This window comes from Misgurnus anguillicaudatus, chromosome 24, assembly GCF_027580225.2.
Source record: "Misgurnus anguillicaudatus chromosome 24, ASM2758022v2, whole genome shotgun sequence".
NCBI lineage: Eukaryota > Metazoa > Chordata > Actinopteri > Cypriniformes > Cobitidae > Misgurnus > Misgurnus anguillicaudatus.
In genome coordinates, this window is record NC_073360.2 from 8,218,575 (window position 1) to 8,231,913 (window position 13,339).

The window sequence follows — 13,339 nt, forward strand, 5'->3', positions numbered from 1 at the left end:
AAGGAAAACATCACAGTTTTCCAATATTTTACTATGTTCTTACCTTAACTTGGACAAATTAATACATTCCTATCTTTTTTCAATACGTGCACTTAATCTTTGTACAGCGCCTTGTGAATGTATTAGCATTTAGCCTAGCCCCATTCATTACTTAGGATCCAAACAGGGATGAATTTAGAAGCCACCAAACACTTCAATGTTTTCCCTATTTAAAGACTGTTACATGAGTAGTTAGACAAGTATGGTGGCACAAAATAAAACGTGGTGATTTTTAAGCGGATAAAAAATTAGAACTCTATTGCATAGCGGAAGAGTTTGCACTTAGTTCATCATGGCCCAGTCCCAAATGGCGCACTTCTTTTTGCCTTAAATTGCGCGTGCTTGCTTAGTATACGGGTGCGTAGGGTGTCCAATCTGTCATTTTTACACTCCGAAGTGTGCTCATCAGCGCCCCCTTTTCCACCCTTGATGTGGTCTTAGGTAAAGCCCGCACTGCAGCAGGCTTCACGCACCTTACCAACCCAGAAGTCTTTGTGAAAGAGCAATCAGACCAATCAGAGTATGGAAGGGAGGAGTTCACACTGATAGGCAACTTCTCTTCCTATTTCCGGCATAACGCTCAAGTCTGTACCAAAATATGACTCTGATGCGCCCTCGTAGACTCGCGTCAAGGGTCCCTATGGTCTGCACTACATGATGTCTTTAAAGTTTGGACTCTGAGGAAGTCCATAAATCCGGAGTGTGCCATTTGGGACAAGGCCCATCACTCCTGACTACTCAACACTCGCTCAATATTCTTCCGTCAATATTACTGCGCCCGAGGTCGAAGTGCTTCAAAAACAATATCACTGATATTTGTTACAATTAGTCAGTACAATAGGTTTTTAAAATTACAGCAGCTTTTAAATTAAAGCAGCTCAAACTTGCATTTTAGTCTGGGACTAGGATAAGACCTGTCCGGGAAACTGCCCTGTTAAGAATTAAGCAATATTTTGCATGTATCTCAGAATGGCTCATAGACTTTAATATTGTTCCTTCAAGAGATAGTTCACCCAAAAATTAAAATTCATCACTTACTCACTCTCATGTTGTTACAAACCTGTATATACATTTCTTTGTTCTGATAAACATGAAGGAAGATATTTTGAGAAATGTTTGTAACCAAAACCGATCATGAGCCAGATTCACTTCCAAAGAATTCTTTTTTCCTACTATGGAAGTCAATGGTGCCTCTGTTAGATGTTAGTATTTTAGGCTAGATTTTGGCCTTCAGTGGGCTTTGCTGATACTGGTGGGAGGTACAAGACTTTGCTAAACTTTTAGGGGCGGTTTCTCGGACAGGGATTAGACTAGTCCTAGACCAAAATAAATGTAAGAGCTGTCCAAACTGAAAACAAATTGCACTGACATATTTTTAAAAATACACCAGTGTCCTTTGTTTTGCCTCAAAATGCACACAAGTAATGTTTTTAGTAAGGCATGTTTGTTAAAACTAGTTATATTTCATAATTAAACTAAGTCCTAGTCCTGGCTTAAACTAATCCCTGTCCAGGAAACCACCCCAAAATCAATTCATTTAACTGCCTCGCAAAATATAAAGGGAAGGTGGAGTAGGGGTCGACCGATGTGTGTATTATCAGGGACTTTCCGTGTAAGAGTCCAAAACATTCAGTGCCTTCAGCTCTCCGCGTTGATTGGTTGGACTCTTGACTACCAAAAATCAGATGGGTGGGTGGACATTATTCTAGGTCAAATAGCACATTTCAGATTGTAACTAGTTTATCGGCAAATCAATTTTGAAAATGACCGATAACGATAACTAGTGTTGTAATACTCAAGATTAGTTTTGGTCTGACCATTCTTTGGTCTTGTTCTTGTCTTGGTCTCTGTTTAGGTGGTCTCGAGTTGACCACAACAATGCCGATAACCATAAAAATGTTTAATATTGGCGCCGCTAATTAGGACTGCACAATTAAGCATTTGTAAACCGAAATCGTGATTTGAAAGGGTGCAATTTTCAAATCGCAAAAGCTGTGACTATTTTTATTAGGGACTATTAAATATGCTAACAAGCATCCACGTAGTCCTTGACGTCTTGCTTACTGCACATTTTACATTTAATGCATAGCATAAACAATAGGCGCATTTTAACACTGCATGTGATGATCGAATGAGCAAAGAATTTTCTTTATTTGTCGTTTGCATCATAACAACTTTATTTGTCTGGCCACAATGTGGATTTAAATAAACATTACCACAGTGTTAGAAAAGTTTTTCACTACGCTTGGTCTTTCTTTAATGCTGTTAAAGCACCACAACAAACCTGTAGTAGTAAATTGCATTTTAGATCGCTATTTGATTTTTAAAAATAAATGCAATTAGTTTTTTCCTCCAAATCGTGTAGCCCTACCCCTAATCCACCAGGCTGATAATTGGTCGGCCCCAAGAGTAAAGTGATACAAACAGCCAAGCGTCCCATTTCTATTATGATGAATATCAGCACATAAAATGGCTGTAGCATAAGAATGAAGGTTTTGGGGACCCGTCATTTTTTATTATTTACATTTTAATCTATTGTATAAAATCACCCAGGTATGGAGGTATGTTCCTACATTTTGTTGTGCAGATCATAAATGATAGAGATATTCACTGTTGTCAAGAACTTGTACTTTATATGTAAATGTTGAATGATTATTTGAATAATGCATTTAAATTTCATTTGTAGCAGCAGTTGGCTGAAAGTTTATAGAAAAGTCTGTGGATATGTGTGCCTTAACTCCTGTACACATAGAGAACTGGTCAGTTGTGTAGGATGGACCACGGCTGATGAGCTTTACTCCTGTAGTGATGACCATCAGATACTCAGATGGAGCCTGCTCACCAATGACACCAGTGTTGTTGTGAAACTTCCGGATGATATTTATCCCATCGACCTGCACTGGTTTCCCAAGACCGTCAGTGGAAAGAAACAAGGCGTTTCTGAGATCTTTGCCCTTACCAGCACTGATGGTAAAACAACACTTCATGAGTGTTTTTCACTACAGGCATCTCCCATATGTCCCAGAGGAGAATCTTTTTCAAAACACATTCATACTTTTCCTTTGTCACCTTTCCTTTGTTAACCCTTTCACCATGCCTTCATTCATTTTGTCTTCTTTTGTATATTTTGTAGTATTGTTTTACTCTTGCCCAAGACTTTTAGGGCCTGATTTACTAACACTGTTGGGATTTACTAAAGACGCGCAGTGGATAATCAGCGCTGAAAAGGTGTGGTCCAGTTATTTTTGCGACTGACCTTATAGCATATGCATTTCTAGGAGTTTTCCTTTCAAACGCACATTTTATGGCAGGAGAGTATTTAAATGATTCACGCAATGTGATTTACTAAGGTTTGCGCTTGTAAAACATGTGTTATTTGCGCCATTATTTAATGCAGAAAAAAGCATGTTTTAAACAACTTTGCAATCGAAATGGCTGCAATTGTTGCTTCTAGATCAGGGGTCACCAATCCTGGTCCCGGAGGGCCGGTATCTCTGCAGAGTTTAGCTCCAACCCTAATCAAACACTCCTGAAGCGCCTAAATTAGCTGCTTCAGGTGTGTTTGATTAGAGATTGTGAATTGCAACCAACGGATTAGTCCAACGTTCACCGAAATGCATTGAGAAGCTATGGAAGTCACCACAGGACAAACATGTTTTCTAGGACAAAATACAGAACAAGTGACAAAACATGCTCTGTAGAGCAGTTTATCCATTTAGGGCTACTGTAAAAACATGGCGGCACAAAATGGCGACTTCCATGTAAGGGGACCCACGGTGTATGTAGATAAAACGTCTCATTCTAAGGTAATAAGCACATAACAGTTCATTATGCAAGGTCTTTATATCCCGGGATAATATAGTTATGTATTTTAGATTGCATTTCTGTCATTAGATACTTCTAAAAGTAACACAGTGCACTTTTAAATTGCTGGAGAAAATTAAAGAGGAGTCACTAGGAGAAGTCATAAATAGCAGGTGTTTCAAAACTTCTTGTAAATCTTTTTTGTCCTCCAGTTCTTTTCGTTAGCTGGAATTTCACACTCCACATTTTCAGCTGCAATGTCTGTGGTGCTGAACTCAAGCGAATCAGGTGTTAGTAGATCACCTGCACCTGAGGAGCATCAGCTCGGCTTATGCTGCGTTCCAGGCAACCTGTAACCCGTAAATTACGACTTCAAAACCACGAGTCACGACTCTGAACTGGGAGTACATCGATCTAGTACGAGTTCACGGGTGTGAAGTCACGGGTTTGACTGCAGTTCCAGTGCACTCTCACGGGTAGAAGGTTGGAAAAACACGGGTTACTTACAGGCTGCCTGGAACGCATAGAGTCGTGAGTCGTGGTTTTGAAGTCATAATTCACGGGCTCAAAAATATGCCTGGAACGCAGCATTATTTGCAACCCTAAACTAATTTGTTCAGCTCTTAGTAGATTGAGTTGATCATTATTGTGTTATTTATTTTGTGCGTTTTTGTAAATTACATGCAGATATTTCCACTCCCATATGTGCTTTTTTGGAATTGTGCTTTTTTGGAATTGCGCTCTTGCGGTAATTTGCCCTGTTTACTAAATCTGGCCCTTAATCTTAAACTTTAACTGTGCGCATGTACTTAGACAGCGCTCTGTTAATGTTTTTCCCTTGACTAGGACAATATTCAGTACTCGTTTTGTGTCTCATCATTTACCCACCCTTCTGCCATCCCAGATATACAGTACCGTAAGTCTGAGATGCTTCACAAAAAATGCATATTCTCAGTGTCTAGGAAGGTTTACAGTTCTGGTTTCGAATCTTTTTAATGTGTTATGGCATTTAGATTTAGCTGTGTTTTATACAGTACCATACCCCTGCTGACAGTCATTACAGTAAAAGTAGAGGTGTTGACAGCTATTGTACAGAAATTGTTTTTCTAAGGGCCTGCTATTACATCTCATTTGCACAATATTTCATGCTTGTGTACTTGTAACCTGCTTTCTGAGCTTGGCTGCATTCACATGCACTAAATATAGCAGAAGGGAGGGCAGCAACATGCTGATTTGCAGTTTTAGGTAACCAGAAATTACATAGAACATTCAGGATTCTTTTAATATGCATCACCACAAAGTATACGCTTAGTTTCAATAACTGTCTCCATGCTTGATTGCTGTCTGTCTGCAGGGCAATCTGAACAGCAGAGACACTGTGAAAGTCATATACTCATAATAAGAGTGATACAGCTGACTTACCAAAATACAACAATTATATAATAAGTTATCCCTCTCATCCAGTGATGTCATTTTCTATTATTGGATACAAAGAGACACTCGTGTTGGCCTGTCCTCTGATCTGATGTCCTCTTACTGTACTGTCGTTCATCTCTGAGATCTGCTATGTTGTGTAGGTAAACTCCATCTGGTGTCGAAGTCTGGTCGTATTGAGAAGAGTGTGGAGTCTCATAAAGGAGCTGTGCTCGCAGGACGCTGGAATCATGATGGGACCGCTCTTATCACAGGTTTACAGTTTTATCATGTCAACTTGAAAATAATAGCCATAAGGATTTCTGCGGAAAAGGTGAATGTCTGAACTGTGTTTTTTTCTTTACACTGTAAGTCAAAAGGGATCAAAAGACACTCTTTGAAATATCTTGATTTATGTTACTGTATGTCATGAAGTTGTACTGATGGTTTTCTTCATGTCTTAAAGCTGGTGAAGATGGACAGTTAAAGATCTGGTCTAAGAGTGGTATGCTGAGGTCAACTCTAGCTCAACAAGGTAAAAATACACTAACCCAAAGTCTTTTAACTCGCATTAAACACAAGAAAATTCTCACAAACCACATTATCTTTATACTTGTTTTGAATTTCTAATGTAGGGAATACAGAACAAACAAAAAAACGTAACAATGGAGGCCAGTGACTCCTTTTTCAAGGGCACATGAATGCGAAGCTTGTCAAAATGTGTATTTAGCCCATCATGTGTGTGGCTTGTCATGTCAAAACATGTATGTAGCCCGTCATGTGTGTGGTTCGTTATGTAAAAATATGTTTTCGGCGTGTTTGGTTTGTCATGTCAAAAAATGTATTTAGCCCGTCATGTGTGTGGCTCGTCATTTCAAAATATGTGTTTGGCGCGTCACGTGAATCTATGTGCATCACACATCATGTCAAAATATGTGTTTGGTGCGTCATGTGAACCTATGTGCAGCATGCATAATGTCAAAATATGTGTTTGGCGCGTCACGTGAACCTATGTGCAGCACGCATCATGTCAAAATATGTGTTTGGCGCATCATGTGAACCTATGTGCAGCACGCATCATGTCAAAATATGTTCCTGCTCCAGACACTTCGAAGGGGTTTATAATAAAAGAGACGCTCGCATTTGCCAGATAATCGCTTAATCTCGTGTGTAATCTCTTTTATCATAAAACCTTTCTACACGTATGCAGCAGGCATGTATTTTGACATGACTTAGATGCACATAGGTTCACATGACGCACCGAACACATATTTTGAATTCGCACCCCTTGGAAGAGAAGTCACCAGCTGCTACTGTAAATGAACCCAAGAAAAGAACTTGACTACAGCCATGTCGTCAGTTTGTTAAGAAACTGAACTTTAGGATATAATTGTTGAACTTTGCCGATGTAAACTAGTTTAAGTCCACACGCTCAGTCTTTATTTATATTTTTTCCACATCTTATCAAACCTGTGGTATAAAACAAATCTAACAATGGCAATTATGCTGAGGCTAAAAGCATTGTAATCAAATCAAAACTATATTGTTTTATATCATCTTCGGTGTAGTTTTTTTGCCTAGAATTTTCAGAAATGTGCTCTTGGCATTTTACTAGCAGCTTCTTGATGTCTCACCTTTGCTCTGTGTGGTGAACTGTGTGTCAACACCTTGCATTTGTAGCAACAAAAAGCACCATCTACTCACCTGACACATGGGCTATGGTGCTGCATTGAGTTATATATTTTAAATAATATCCTGGCTTCTTTCAGTTTTATAATGGCATTGGATAGTTTTTTAAAGGTTTTTATAAGGGTCAGATGTCAGCCTTCCACCTAACCTCTCTCATGAACATGTGTTATAACTTTATAGAAATATAAAAGTTTCCTTACAAAAACCCATCACTTCACGTCAGAAAACATTTAATAATTGTATGACTTGGATGCAATGTTTAGATTTGTAAACATGGGGTACCCTTTAATGCCGTTATAAAGCTGAATAGAATCAGGATATTATTTAATCTAACTCAGACTGAAAAAGTAAAGTTATAAACTCATAGGTTGGCTTGAAGTGCAGTAAAATGTTTTTATTTTTGGACGAAGTTGTAAGACATCAAGAAGGTCAAATATGGCTTTAATTGTATGATCATGTCTTTCTCCTGTGTGTAATGTGGCATGTGAAGGATCTCCGGTGTATTCTGTGGCGTGGTCTCCAGACTCCAGCAGGGTCCTGTATACGTCAGGTCGACAGCTGATCATTAAACCACTGCAGCCCAGCTCCAAACCTCTGCAGGTATTAACCTTCTTAACTAAACCCACTAAGCTCTAACTAAGCTTACAAGTTAAGGTCCTAGTGTTATGTAGGTAACAGCTGTGACTGTAGCTTGAGATGCATGTTGACATACATTTACAACCACTGGTGGCAGAGACAGAAAAAAATCGCCCACTCCCAACATTTCAAACACATTACCAAAGTCCCAAAGTCTACATGAATATAGAACTGATATATGTTGTTGTGATATTATCACACTAGTTTACAAATGATTGGATAAAACGTTTAATTCACTTTACTTACTGTGTAATCTTTCATTAAATTCCCATCCTACATTTATTTTATTTTGGTCAGTTAAACCCGTTATGGCGCTTTCCATAGGATAACATTGACTGTTACGGTACAGTTCAGTACAGCACGTTCTGATAGTAAAATGCAGTGGCGGTCCATGCATTTCACACCTAGGCCTTTAGTGGTGTCCTGTCTGAATTAATCCATCTCTTAATACCATCATTATGACGTCACGGCAATAATGTATTTTACACCTCAAGGAATAAAAGTCAGATTTTACTATAAAAAATTATATTCACAAAATTCACATTTTACAAATAGTATTTGCTTATTAAATGAAATGCATTAAACTCACCAAATTAGTCTAGGGATTATTTGTACACAAAATCCATCCTCCTTTCTTTCCTCAAGAAGAGTTCAAAAACTCTGTTGTACAACATGAAGTCCTTTCTTTCGCCATAGAGGCTAATGCTGAGTCGAGACTGTCCAGTAGTATTTCAGACATAAGTTTTAATACATTTAAAGACTGAGAATGTCCGTTCGATCAAAGCAGAAGACACGGGAATAAACACCGCCAAACATGTCCATGCGTACAGCGTACAGATAATTATGATGAAGGAAATCAAGGATTTCAACAGGATTTTTGTCTTCAAAATCAGTCATGGCATACATTACAGTCAGTTCTGTTTGACAATGCGTTATGCTGGAGGACACTGCATTCGGGAATTTTTTTCCAGAATGTTTGAAACTGCTACACTGAAAAAAAAAAGACTTTCTTACTTAGTATATTTGTCTTGTGTTCAGTGGAAATATCTAAAAATTCTTAAATTAAGATGTTTTTTTGATGAGCAAAATGACCTAGGAGAATAAGTCTAGTTTTTAGACAAAAACTATACAATTTAGGTGAATTTGGACTTAAAACAAGGAAAAATATCTGTGAATGGGGTGAGAAAAAAAACTTGAAATAAGTTTACTTTTTTCATAAACACTTAATTCAAGAAAAATGTTCTCACCCTATTGGCAGATATTTTTGCTTGTTTTAAGCACAAATTCACAAAAATTTTATATTTGAAAAGTATCGAAAGTTCTTCTGATCTTCGAAGGAAACTTGCTTTCATATCGCTCTCGTGGTACTTTGATGTCTCACGCTGAACGGTCTGCACAGCACCAAAGATGAAGGAAGAGGACTGATGATGAGTTGAATTAGATGAAACAATCTGGAGGGCTACTTTTCTGAAATGGTCTAATCAAAACTTGTTGATTTTATTTTATTTTACTTGTTAATATGTTTTATCATTGTTTATTGTACATCGTATCATTGTTTACATAAAAGAAGCTGAGCTAATAAAAAAATGTAATAAATAAATATTAAAATTGAGGCTGATAACAGAACGTGCTTTGGTGGGAAACTCACAGGCTATGTGCGGGCAACCTGTTGGAGACCACTGATGTAGATGTCATTGATGATGTAAGTGGTAGTAAAATTTCTCTGTTTGTGTGTTTGTCAGTGGAAAGCTCATGATGGTGTCATTCTGAAAGTTGACTGGAGTGTTGTTAATGATCTGATACTCTCAGCAGGTGAAGACTGTAAATATAAGGTAAGCACACACATACACTACATCAAACAAGTACATACTTCATTTAGTGTGTGTGTTCTTCTGAGCTTACACTGCTAGACTCCTACTATCTGTAAAAACATTCAGCTGTTTGTTGTGTAACTTCACAAAATTCTAGTTAAAGCGCCAATCCATACATTTTTTTAGTTAAAAATGTACAAAAAGTAGAGTAGAGGATGGGAGTGTGTAACTTGTTCAGAAAACAGTTGCTTAGAGTTTAAAGGGCACCTATTTCGTTGCTAAAAAACCATTATTTTTTGTTTATGGTTAAAAAAAAACACATTATTTTTCACATACCGTACAGTTTTGTAGCTCCAGATATCCCTACCTTCCTCAAACGATTTTTTACAAAGTTTACCGATCTAAAAAGCATTGTGTCCCAATTGGCCAGCTTACCAGTACCAGCTTCCAATGCAATACTGACATGAATATCATCAATATCTTATCAATACGAGCCGAATCTGATCCAGAAAATGCAGATGACCAAGCTGATTGATCAACATTGTCAGTGCGGCTTGAGCAGAACATTACAGATAAGGTAAGGTAAGGATACTAAAACATTAAAACCATGTCTGCATTTGTGATCGTAGTAACGACAAAAAACAAGCGCTACTCTTCACTGCTCAAAACTCGTGTTTGAATCATGGTTTAGTCAGTAGTAAAGTCTTTAAATATGAAAACATAGACTGCCTACAGGCTGTGAGTCAGAAGCGGGAGGTATTATGATAATGTCGGTCGTGTCCACGTCAACAGACAGAGGAAGTGAATTGTTGCCTACAATCCGTGTGTTTGTTGTAGTCCAAGAAAAGAGATTTACGTTGGAGACGATAACTCGCGTCATTGTTTACTTTGTACCTTTTGCAATGTTAACATGTACTAATACAAACCAAAGTAGATCGTGAATCGCACCATAAGTGCTCTTTAAAGCTGCAGTCTGTAACTTTGGCCTTTCTATTGCCATCGCTGATTGAAAAAAAATTCAGTTATTTGATCACTGCATCAGAGCAGATCTGTCATTATACATTGACACGACAGAAGTACATGCGTATCCAAAAGCTACAGACCTAAACCCATATTAGCGGATGTGCCGCCAAGCATGTGGGAAACACTTGAAGTGAAGTAATTTATCTGGCGCATTGTTCTGACTAAATGAAAAAGTGTTTTAACAGATGTCTTACTGGTTCAGAGGAAGCGGTCTCTGCTCCAGTATTTAATCCATTCAGAGTTGAAAAGTCTGGCTGATATAAATTTGTTTTAGCAAGAGATCACAGTTTGAGCTTTCACTGTTTTAACAGATGATTCCCCACATGTAAGAATATAATAAACTGACATATTTAGATGCTGCTCCCCAGATGATCGTCTTTTGGAACTTACAGATTAAACGCCTCCATCTAGATGACACTTCAAAGAGCAAGTATTTCAGTGTTTCCCCATGCATTGATTTACTCGTGGCGCACCGCCACGGAATCAACACTGGCCGCCACGAATAGATTTTTCATGATCCCCATTTACACTTATATTTTACTGTTTAAAAGCATCCTAATTCATTGTTGCAAGCGCCCAGCGTGCACCCTCCCTTTCGCGCATACCTCTCTCTCACATAACAGTGAAAAGGTGGCAGTGTTTTCAATGTCCTTTCCTCCGTATACTTTCTTTTTCGCGTAAACGTCAGTAGTCACAGATTTTACCAACAGAGAAGACGGCTGATCTAGTTTATCATGACTTGACGGAAAGTTAGCATTAGTGTTTCCCACACATAAACCCATTCTCTTCCTCTCTATAATGCTGTATGCCTGCGTACGTGTTTTGTAGTAACTTTGTGTAACAGTTACTGTGTATTCTCTCATATTTCAGAATTTGCACCAAATTGTCTGCGCTATACGCGACAATAAAAATCACATTTAAAATAAAAAAGGGCTCATAATAAAAAAGGGCTTCAATGTAAATGTATGGTGATTTTGTCAGACGATGTCGCGTTTATAAATCAGGATTTTAGCAGCAGTTGGATTAAACACGAGGTGTTACTGGGTCGTGTTAAGTAACTATTTTTATAGTCTACTCGTTTTATGTCTGACAACAGAACTGATAATATGTAAAAATAACATTCAGTTGTGTTAAAATGCAGTATAATGCGACAGATCAAAGAGTAGAAGTGAAACATATTTCAGGTGCCAACACTCGATCAAACGCAAACACGTGATGAGGTCACATATATGCTAATTAGCGTGTGACGTCATCACCGCCACAAGTCTCTCAAAATCCTGTGGGAAACACTGTATTATCTGATTTACGATTTTATATTTTCTTTACATACCCCAAAGTAAACAATGACGTGAGTTATCATCTCCAATGTAAATCTCTTTTCTTGGACTACAAAAAACACAAGATTGTAGGCAACAGTGGCTTGTTGACGTGGACAAGACCGACATTATCATAATTTCATCCCTCTTGGACTCACAGCTTGTAAGTTAACTCCTGTCATTATTGCATTGTGACATAATCTTTCAAACATGGTAAGGAGCGTCACATTTCCGGCTGACGTCAGAGGTATTCAGGCCAATCACAATGTACAGATTAGCTAGCCAATAAGGGACACAGCGCTTTTCAGATTGATGAGCTTTGTAAAGGAAGACAGGGATATCTGGAGCTACAAAAATGTACAGTATGTGGAAAATAATATGTTTTGTGAACCATAAACCACACAAACACATTGTTTTATACCAAATACACAAAATAACGTTGTTTTTTAGCAATGAAATAGGTGCTCTTTAAGGCTCATACATAATAACTTTAGCATACAAAATGGTTTTATGAAAGATTTTATTAATACAACCTGTCCTTGTTTTAAACATTTCAAAAACTGTAACCAGTAATTTACTAGTAAGTGCTATGTGGGAATGGAGAATAAGGATTACCGGTATTTAGAACGGACGACGACAGCTTTGGGCCATATATAAGTTCTGGTCATACTGCCAGCATTTAAAGCATGTGTGTTTATCCATTACTGCCTGTCTAAAGAATCAAATTGAAGAGATTATTTTGGTGAACAAAGTTGTTTGGTGTCATCTGTGATTCTCAGGTGTGGGACAGCTATGGGCGTCTTCTCTTCTCCAGTTCCTCTCATGATTACCCCATCACCTCTGTGTCCTGGGCTCCTGATGGTGAGCTCTTCGCAGTGGGCTCTTTCCATACACTCAGACTGTGTGATAAGACTGGGGTAAGAGCTCATGATCTAATGTCACAGCACTGCCTCTCTGGAGGATTTCACAATGTCTGAAGCGCTTTAGGGGTTTATCATAGAATAGAATGGGCTTGTTAAGTCATGACGTAAGAAATACAGTACTGTTTCCGGGTCCAAGCCTTCACTTGTTTCAATAGAGGATATTATTGAAACAGCCATTTGTGAGCACAATTTATTCATATCGCACATTCAAGGGAAACTTTTATAAACTCAGTGTACACAGCAGTCTCCAGGATCATGAGATCACTGACAGCATTATATTAATAATTCATAAAAAATTCTGCTCAGCCAGTCAGTCAGAGCTCAGCAAGTCAATTTGATTTAAGCCGATATGTTTTTATTATTGCTTTGATATGAATGCATCACCTCGAGCGAATAATTTAGTAGACAATTAACTTAACATTTGCATCATTAAAAACACGATTCATCAAAGTTAAATATTTTTTGAATGATAGAGCCAAAGCCAAAAGTGTTAGTTTGTGCCCCGCTCTCCCCTACCTTATGATTTGAGTAAATGTAATTTAAAAAATTAAGTAGATCTGAAAAGAACTAAATTTATTTATATGACGGATAAAATTGAGTAGATATAATCAAAATCCTAAAGCAACATAACAGTAATCCAAGTCAAAACCACAAAATTTTTTTTTTTTAATTAATGTAATGCTAT

General features: G+C 37.9%; 1 protein-coding gene across 2 annotated transcripts in view; it reads left to right on the forward strand.

The window, feature by feature from the left end:
- The window catches only part of ift80 (intraflagellar transport 80 homolog (Chlamydomonas)), a 36,551-nt gene that overhangs the window by 1,758 nt on the left and 21,454 nt on the right, over window positions 1–13,339 (forward strand). For both annotated transcript variants that reach the window (XM_055195763.2, XM_055195762.2), the window contains exons 3-8: window positions 2,786–3,009; window positions 5,421–5,531; window positions 5,723–5,791; window positions 7,436–7,545; window positions 9,324–9,413; window positions 12,511–12,648. In XM_055195763.2, the coding sequence (XP_055051738.2) occupies window positions 2,786–3,009; window positions 5,421–5,531; window positions 5,723–5,791; window positions 7,436–7,545; window positions 9,324–9,413; window positions 12,511–12,648 (742 nt within the window). The remainder of the gene's footprint in view (window positions 1–2,785; window positions 3,010–5,420; window positions 5,532–5,722; window positions 5,792–7,435; window positions 7,546–9,323; window positions 9,414–12,510; window positions 12,649–13,339) is intronic.